Source organism: Cyanistes caeruleus, unplaced genomic scaffold (assembly GCF_971803275.1).
Source record: "Cyanistes caeruleus unplaced genomic scaffold, bCyaCae1.hap1.1 HAP1_SCAFFOLD_65, whole genome shotgun sequence".
Lineage (NCBI taxonomy): Eukaryota > Metazoa > Chordata > Aves > Passeriformes > Paridae > Cyanistes > Cyanistes caeruleus.
Window position 1 is genome coordinate 2,326,156 of NW_028255884.1, and position 9,358 is coordinate 2,335,513.

Here is a 9,358-nt window from a genome sequence, read left to right on the forward strand (position 1 = left end):
GCCTGAGGCCAGCAGGGGACAAGTGACCCTGGCAGCCCTGGGGCCTCATTGCCTCCTTGTCCCTGCTCAGCAGCCTGGCAGGGGCCGCCCCATGGTGCTGCCCTTGGCATTGCACATCCCCACGTGCCAGTGGCCCGGGAAGAGCCCTGAGCAATGAGGGAGGGACAGCATCTGCCTTGCCAGGGGCTGGGGCTCAGCCCTTGGCCCTTGCCATTCCTGAAACACATCCAGCTTTGCTCAGCACCACAGACACCTTTCCCTTGCTTGTCCCCAGCTGCCATCAGGGCCTCCAGTCTTCTGCTCTGCCTGGAACCTGGGGACGCTTTCTCACTCGTGTCTCTCATTTCAACTACAAGAAACTTCAGTGTTTCCATCTGACTTGGAGCTCTTGAGAAGTTTCTGGAGCACACTCTGAGGGACTGAGTGTGATGCCAAGAGCCCCAAAGGCCCGAGAGGGTGATGAAAGTGCTGGTGCTGTGTCTGTGCTGCTGAGCTGGGCCGGGCTCCTGGCCCAGAGGCAGCTCCTGGCAAGGGCAGCGCTGCAGAGAGACAGCTCTGGCCAGGAGCAGCTCCTGAGCACAGCCCAGCAGGGCTGGGGCCCTGCCAGGGCAGCTCAGGGACACAGAGAGCAGGCCCAGACAGAGCTGCCAGGGGCTCAGCACTGGCAGGGGCTGTGGGATGTGCCAGAGGGGGCTGTGTCACAGCAACACCTCTGTGGCTGTGTCCTGGAGCCCCAGAGCAGCTGTGATGTCAGAAAGGGGCTGTGTGACAGCTCCGAGTGGGTTGTGTGAGGTCACAGATGGGGCTGTGACATCCCAGAGTTTGTTGTGTGAGGTCACTGAGCAGCTACGGTATCATAGAGGAGATCTGTGACATCACAGTGCAGGTTGTGACATTGTAGTGTGGCTGTATGACATCACAGTGTGGTCTGGGTGATATCACTTAGTGGGTTGTGACATCACAGAGAGGGCTGTGACACCAGAGGTTAGATGTACAACATCACAGAGAGGGTTGTGACATCACTGAGCAGACTGTGGCACCACATGGTTGTGATATGAAATCCTAAAGTGGGCAGTGACATCATAGAAGAGCCATGTGACATCTCAGGACAGGTTGTATGACATCACAGTGCTGACTGTGACATCACAGAGTGAGCTATGACATCAAATGTGGCTGTGTGATATCACAGAACGCTATGTGACATCACAAGGTGTTTTTGTGGCATATAGGAAGAGATGTGACATCACAGAAATGTGGTGTGACATCCCAGGGCAGGTTTTGTGACACCACTGAGTGGGCTGTGACATCCCAGGTGGCTGTGTGACATCTCGAGGTCACTGGGGAGGTCACTCTGCCCCAACCTCCCTCACAGTTCCCCCCAGAGAAGTCCAACGCTGCCCTTGCAGCAGCCTGTCTGCACAGAAACACTTCCAGGGCTCTCTGCATTTCCCTTCCCTCACTCTTGCCTCACTCACACACCTCCCAACAACCCACTTGGTGCTTTCAGCTGCAAGGAGTTCAAAACTTGTCTGTCCTTCAGCAGCTGCTCTAATTCTGCCTTCAGCCAACTCTGGGGTTGTGTTTATTGTAGAACTCCCTGTGTGTCTGAAACATTCCTTGTGTGGTTCTGCCTTGGGGAAGGGGAACCTCCTTGGTGGCACCTTGGGCTTGGCAGACACTTGAGGAGGGTGTCTGTTTTCCATGGGGAAACTCAGCAGTTTTAGATTGCGAAAATCAAAGAAGGAAAACCCCTCTTTGCCTGAGTGCAGCCAGTTCTGTGAGCAAAGCAGGTCCCAGGAGAGTGAGGAGAGACAGGATGGGGCTGGGGAATGTGGAGCAAGGTTGTCCCCACTGGGTCAGACCTCAAGGCACAGCTTCTCTGAGCTGGCCAGACCTCCTTAGGAGAGACCCTGGATCAATATCCATCACTGAATGCTGCAATCACCTCTGCTCTAAAGAGAACAGGAATAAAAGACACCCTTTTAAATAGGAATACATATTTCCTAGAAGCTGTTTGAACTATTTCTCCATAAGTATTGCAGGAAAGTTTCCTAAGAACTGCACCAGACCAGAGGGAAATCAAGGCACAGCCATGGTTTGTTAGGATTTGCTTGATCCTAATGAGCCCCGTGGTGCATTTGGAGCTGAGCCCTTCAACTTCAGGACCTGAGAGGAGATTGCACAAACCTTTCCAGGAGTCAAAGTCAGAGGAAAAACCCAAAGTGTCTCCAGGCATTAATGGGTGCCACTGAGGTCCATCCCCAACACAGGCTCCTCATGGACTCCTTGGAGAAGAGAACTGGAGGCCAGGATTGCACAAAAACCTCCCAGAGACTCAGTGTGGAAAGGAAAATCCAAAGTAGCTGAAAAAGCCCTGAGTATCTCAAAGTATTGATGAGCCCCACTGAGTGTCAATGCAGAGCTCCCAAGGGACTCGTTAAAGCAGATAATTGGGGCCAGGATTGCACAAACTTCTCAGAGACTCAGGGTGGGAAGGAAAAAGGAAAGTACCTTAAGAACCTGAAGTACCTTGAAGCATTAATGAGCCCCACTGAGTGTTGTTACTGACAAAGGCTCTCAAGGGACTAATTACAGCAGAGAATTGGAGGCCAGGATTGCACAAAGCTCTCAGAAACTCCAAAGCAAAAGCCAAAGTCCTTTGAAAAAGCTGCAGTCCCTGGGAGCATGAAGGAGCCCCCAGGGCCATTCCTGAGCAAGGCTCCCCAGGGACTCCTTCCAGCAGATCCCTGAGGCCACTGGCATGTGGGCTAGGGGGGATGCTGAGGGCAGGCCAAGGGGGTGACAGTGGCCAGCCTTGCTGGGGCTGTGCCAGGAGGCCCCAGGGCCTCAGGACAAGGTGTCTCCTCACAGCCCTTGCTGGCACAGCATTGGCTGCTGTGGCCCAGGGCACCAAGCCTTGGCTTCTCTTTGTCCCCAGCTGTCATCAGTGCCTCCAGTTCTCTGCTCTGCCTGGGGCCTGGGGACACTTTCTCAGTCACATCCCTCAGTGGGACCCATTAAAAGTGAAAGAAACTTTGGAGTTGGATTCTGACTTGGAGTTCTTGAGAGCTTTCTTCCCCTCCCTGTCAGGGACTGATGTTCAGGGCCTCAGCACAAAGCCCCAAGAGGCTCATTAAAGTCCTGCTGCTGTGTCTGTGCTGCTGAGCTGGGCCGGGCTCCTGGCACAGAGGCAGCTGCTGGAAACCAAGAAGAGCTTCAAAAGCACATTTCTCTTGCTGAGCAGCTCTTCTGCCAGCCCAGCAGGGCTGGGGCACTGCCTGCAGCCACCCTGGGCACAGCCCAGAGGCACAGAGAGCTTCAATCAGTCAGGGCTGGGAAGGTGCTGAGAAGTGCCTGGGGCAGAATCCCTGCCAGCCCTTGACACAGGAAGCCTCTGGCTGCAGGACAATGCAGCTGCAGCTCCTGGAGGCATCTCCTAAAGCTGGAACATGCCAGTGCCTACAGACTCTGTGAGTACATTCTCTGCCTGTCCCTTGTGCAGAGCAGCCAGGGGTGCCCAGGGCTGTCCTGCAGAGCAGGGTCCTGCAGCCCAGGGCGCTGTGCTGGGGCAGGGACTCTGCTGCCTGCCAGGGACAGCTCTCAGCCGGCCCGGGGAGCTGCTCCCAGCGCTGGGGAGAAGCTGTGGGGGGAAGGAGCCACCCTGAGCAGGGCAGGGGCTGCTGCTGAGAGGGGCTGTGTGGGGCAGGGCTGCTCCCAGCTCCAGACCTGCCTGGACACAGCTCCAGAGGACACTTCCCAAAAGAAGGTGAGACTGGGATTGCTGTAAAGATCAGGAGCTTTCCTGAGACTGTTTTCAATCTCTTGCTTTAAGCAAGGTGGAAAAGTTGAGATGATGACAAAAAGATTTTTGCTTTTTATACATTTTTAATACATTTTTAGATGTGTAAACTACTATTATATAATTATAAAATTATAATCCTTAATTAACTCTTTTAAACTACTAGTATATACTTATATAACTATTATCCTTAATTAACCTTAATATTTAGTATGATTCCTAACCTTTCTCTTAGATTTTAGAACAAAAATATGATCTTCTAAATACATTTCTGAAATACTGTATTGTCTTATCATCAGAAAGAGGAGCTACAAGAAGAACATTTTGTTTTCTAACCAGAATGTGAGCAGTCATAACAAAAAGTGGGGCAAAGAAATCCTTGGACCTACTCCAATGGGTTGACTCAGGGGTGTGTAACTGGGGCAGCTGAATCTCCTATTGAATGTTTCTGTTAAATATCCTAGTTAATCAATCTTAATGAATTGTTTAAATAAGGGGCCAGGTGTGCCTCAACCCCACTGGGACACCTGGAAGCTTCCAATATAGGTCTGGTTTTTACTTTACTGTTCCAACACTGTTGCAAAAGGGTTTGTTTTTTGGTTTTTTTTCTCTTTTGATTATAGGCAACAGGGGGATGAGAGAAGCAGAAGAGGAATTGTAATCCCAGAATCACAGAACATTCTGAGTTGAAGGGGACACACGAGAATCTGCAAAGTAATGTTGGAACATTTACAGAGATGCCAGAATTGTAAGTTTGGGTGCTCAGTCTCTCTGCTGGGAGGCTCCTAAACAGCCTAAATGCACTGCTCTGATATTGTCATTGGTACCTGGGGCTCTCAGGGAGGCTCTGGCATCTGCAGCAGCTGAGTCAGGCCCTGCCCTTGGGATTGCTGCCAGGCAGGTGTGTCCATGGGAATGGGGTGTCCCAGCTTCCCTGTGACCTGTGGGGCTGTGGGCAAAGCAGTCCGTGGCAAAGGGGAATGAGCTGAGCCCCCTCCCTGAGATCCCATCATGGGCACACCTGGGGATCTCCTTGCTGTGTCCTTCCAAGCTCTGAGCTGCCCTCCTGGCTGCAAATCTGTGCCAGAGCCTCTCAGAGTTCCCTGAATGTCCCACGGGGAAGGGCAGAGATGCCACAGCTGAGGAAATGCTGTTGGCTCTGCCAAGGGAGCCCTGAGTGTCCTTGGCAGAGGAGGGGTGCTGAGGCCTTGCCCAGAGACCTTTAAGAGAGGGTGAGACATTCAGGGATCCCTCTGCTCTGGGCACGGTCTGGTTTATGCCAGGGTGACACAGGAGTGTGACTGTGCTCTGATTCCAGCCAAAGGTGCAAACCCAGGGCAGTTGGGAACAAGCCCATCCAGCCCCTCACCTTCCCTAAGCCACAGGGAATCCTTTGCCTCTCACATCTCTCAGTGGGAAATTCTGAGTGCAGCTGAAATGCTGGGGATTTCTGACCTCAGAGAACCAGGAATGATGTGTGGGCAGGAAAAGAATGTTTAAAATTTCTTCCTCCTCTCAATGTCTTTTACAAGTGGGAATAAACATGGCAACAAGCCCTTCTGCATTAGGAGTGATTCCCCTGACAAATCCTGAATTTCCAGCTTTTCCCCTCTGTCATATGGCCACAAACCCAGGGCAGCAGGGCAGGGATGGCTCCTGGAGAGTCCCCAGGCACAGGCCTGGCTGCTCCTGGCACACTCAGACAGCACAGCTGGAGCTCAGTCAGGGACCTGGGTGAAGGTTTCCCAGCGCTGGAACAAGGGTGGGTGAGTCCCAGCCTCTCCTGATTTGTCACTGCTCTTTTTCTTCATGAACAGGTCCCCATGTGCAGCCACAGCAAATGTCCAACAGCAGCTCCATCAGACACTTCCTCCTGCTGGCATTGGCAGACACGCGGCAGCTGCAGCTCCTGCACTTCTGCCTCTTCCTGGGCATCTCCCTGGCTGCCCTCCTGGGCAACGGCCTCATCATCAGCGCCGTAGCCTGCAGCCACCACCTGCACAGCCCCATGTTCTTCTTCCTGCTCAACCTGGCCCTCACTGACCTGGGCTCCATCTGCACCACTGTGCCCAAAGCCATGCACAATTCCCTCTGGGACACCAGACACATCTCCTATGCAGGATGCGCAGTCCAACTATTTTTTTTTTTTTTTTTCATCTCAGCAGAGTATTTCCTCCTGACCATCATGTGCTACGACCGCTACGTGTCCATCTGCAAACCCCTGCACTACGGGACCCTCCTGGGCAGCAGAGCTTGTGCCCACATGGCAGCAGCTGCCTGGGCCAGTGGCTTTCTCACTGCTGTGCTGCACACAGCCAGTACATTTTCCCTGCCCCTGTGCCAGGGCAATGCCCTGGACCAGTTCTTCTGTGAAATCCCACAGATTCTCAAGCTCTCCTGCTCCAAATCCCACCTCAGGGAACTTGGGCTTCTTGCTGTTAGTGTCTGTTTAGCACTTGGCTGTTTTGTGTTCATTGTTTTCTCCTATGTGCAGATCTTCAGGGCTGTGCTGAGGATCCCCTCTGAGCAGGGACGGCACAAAGCCTTTTCCACCTGCCTCCCTCACCTGGCTGTGGTCTCCCTGTTCCTCAGCACTGGCACGTTTTCTCACCTGAAGCCCCCCTCCATCTCCTCCCCATCCCTGGATCTCGCAGTGTCAGTTTTGTACTCAGTGGTGCCTCCAGCCCTGAACCCCCTCATCTACAGCCTGAGGAACCAGGAGCTCAAGGCTGCAGTGTGGACACTGATGACTGGATCGTTTCAGAAACATTAAACTGCTGGCCAATTTCTGCAAATCACTTGTAATAAAAGTCAACTTTGATACTTCTTGTTTTAATTCTGGAGGTTCTTTTTCTTCATTTTACTTTCTAATATTGTGTACAATAAAATGTCATTATTTGTGCCATTTCTCATTTTATTTCTCTCTTCACCTTCCCTGTGGCCACAGACTATGTCTATGAGGGCCTGTGCTCTTGGTGGCTTTCAATGAACGAAAGGATCTCCCAGGAAAGTTTTCTCCAGAGATGCCCCTTTTGTTCCCTTCTCTGGAGCTGCAGCAGCAGTGTCTGTGTGCAGAGCTGGGGGCAGATCAGTGCTGGCACAGCAGCTGTGCCCAGGAGCAGCAGCACTTGGTGTTGCCAGTGCTGCTCCCGTGCCACTGCCCCGCTGCCCTCCTGGCCCTGGTGTTGCTGCAGGGCCTGAGTGCTCTCGGGGCCGGGCACAGCCCTGGGGGTGGCAGTGCCGGGGCTGCAGCAGGGACAGGCCATGGGCACTGCTGGGGCAGCGCTGACGCCTCAGGGCAGGGCCTGGGGGCTCCAGGCTCCTTGCCCAGGCTCTCTCAAGAACACGGCCAGGCCAAAGCTCAGCACAGAAAACCCCCGTGAGCAGCCCCAGGCTGGCCGTGGGCAGGCTGGGGGCAAACAGCATGGCTGGGGCTCTGCAAGGTCCCTGGGGGAGACGGGAAGGAGCAGCAGAGCAGGGGCTGATCCATCCCCACTGCGCTGGACACCCCAGGGCAGCGTCCCAGAGCGTCCTCATGGAGCTGCCAACAACATCCCCCCTGTGCAGCCCTGGCCTCTCCCCCAGCTCAGAGAGGTGCTGCATCCTTGTAGGCACATGTCATGAATAAAATCTCTCAAGAAATCCACCCAGGATAAAATACTGTGTTTAGTTATGTACAGTTAATGTTCTTATCCCATTTGTTAACCTTGTACCCCTTGTTTACTCTGATGGTTATTAGTAATGTTAATTACTTACCAGTTTCTGAAGTGTTTTAAAGGTTCTTATGAGACATTCCTGTACCCTTTTCCTTACTTCCCTGCTACCTTGTAAAACAGCTGCTCCCATGGGGGCTAAATCCAACTAACAAAAGCAACCCATTAGAAAGGTGTGCCACAGAATGAGGCAACTCCCATGGTCTCTGTGCCACACTAGAACAAAGAAACTCCCAGGAAGCTGTGTAACCGAGTAATATGCAGACTAAGGCATGCAGGACACCAAAACAATGAGCTAACAGAGGAATAAAAGGACAAGGAAATGTATTCGAGCAAGCTATGATGCAAGATCATCTCCCTGCATCACCTAAACCTGTTTAGAAACCATCTTCCTGCATCACCATGACCTAAGAGGACTGGAAAGGACTGACAGCCCTAGACAGCAAACCAGCACAACAGGTCCCTGGCTACTCTCATGAGGACAGAAGCCCCAGCTCTGCAGTGTGTGCTGCAAAGCTGAATTGTGTCTCCTCTTTGGAGCTGACAGTGTGGGAATGGCCGTGGTGCAAACAACCCCTCGGGCCCCCCCAACCCCAAGAGCTGAATCCTAATAAAGGCATCAAACAGGAGTCTTGTCTCCTGGCCAATTTCTTTCAATTACCATGTGCCGCACAGGCCATGGCCGTGGGGCCCTGGACCCACCCGGAGCTCCTCCCGGAGCCCAGCGGACTCCAGCTCAGCGGGGGCCGGCAGCGGGGCACGGCTTAGGCTCGGCAAGGTGTGAGCAGCCGTGGTCCGGCCCAGCCTCAGCCGGGGTCCCGCAGCCTCCCGTCCCCACCCGGTCACTGCTGGGGCCAGCCCGGCCCCGCCAGGCCGAGCCTGTGCGATTCAGCCCTTCTGGGACACAGGGCCAGAAAGACTTCAGCCCTGAAGCAGCAGGCTTTGAGTTCAAGCCTTGGGAAGCACTTGCCAAAGGCTTGATGGCAATTCATACGTTCATCAAGTCACCTCACTGAAAGTTATGTTTCTAGAATCTTCCCGTATCTCTCCCCCGATTGGTTGCAATTCGTCGCAGTATTTTGCATCTTTCTAACCCCAGTCTGTGTCTGGACCCATGCCCTCAGACTGCGCCCTCACACCTCCCCTAGATATTGTTGTGTCTGCCCCTAGGCCTGGTCTCTGCACTTTGCTCCTGTGCTGTGCAGGCTTCATGGGCCTCATCCCTACTTGATTTTCCTGTTCCAGTTGGTTTTGGGGACTCCAGCGAACCCCCTCCTTTAATTTCCTCCTCGGTTGCCCGGGTGTCAGGGGACCCTGAAGCTTTAAGGATTGTTGTGGCCACTGTCAGCACGACTGCAAGGGCCGCAGTGCAGCGGGGCCCGGCCTGACCGGCAGCCGGGTACCTCCTCAAAGGTGGAAGCAAGAGAGAGATTTCCCGGGCTTGCCTGTCTGCAAAATGTCAGTCTCACTGAGGTGGATCCAGCTTTTTAAATGCTTTAATAGGTAGTCAGTTCCCACAGCTAGCCAGCTCTTGGATTTTGCTTGGCACAGGGGCAGCTCTCGCTTAGCAGCTCCTCTCAGTAAAATCATTTCCATGAGGGGCTTCTTCCCTGCTCACCAAATAGCAATTCATGCAAAAGCAGCACAAACTGTTCTTCCTGTCCTCCTATCTTTGCCAGAGAGTGCCTTTCAAAGGGATAATAATTGGGAGGGAGGGAGTTTACATTTTCCATTGCAAAGGAGCCTCCTGCCTCCCTTAGCAGGCCCCTGTCTTTCAAACAAAGACACACACGGTCTCCTTTTGCGCCTTCACTTGGCCCCAGCCACTCCTGATCATTTGAAGGAG

The 9,358-nt window shown here is 53.3% G+C and overlaps 1 protein-coding gene across 1 annotated transcript; it reads left to right on the forward strand.

The window, feature by feature from the left end:
* The first annotated feature begins 2,687 nt into the window (after window positions 1-2,687).
* Window positions 2,688-6,711, forward strand: LOC147647165 (olfactory receptor 14J1-like). Its single transcript, XM_086872522.1, has 3 exons — window positions 2,688-3,470; window positions 4,430-4,547; window positions 5,617-6,711. Exons 2-3 carry the CDS (start codon window positions 4,517-4,519, stop codon window positions 6,570-6,572), a joined length of 987 nt encoding a protein of 328 aa, XP_086728648.1. The 5' UTR covers window positions 2,688-3,470; window positions 4,430-4,516; the 3' UTR covers window positions 6,573-6,711.
* The last annotated feature ends 2,647 nt before the right edge of the window (window positions 6,712-9,358 follow it).

What these genes read in the sequence shown, in the direction of transcription:
- LOC147647165 (XM_086872522.1), top strand. Translation starts at nt 4,517, where the DNA reads ATGTTGGAACATTTACAGAGATGCCAGAATT. An exon ending in TTTACAGAGATGCCAGAATT is followed by an intron (nt 4,548 to 5,616) that starts GTAAGTTTGGGT and finishes CTTCATGAACAG; the next exon opens with GTCCCCATGTGCAGCCACAG.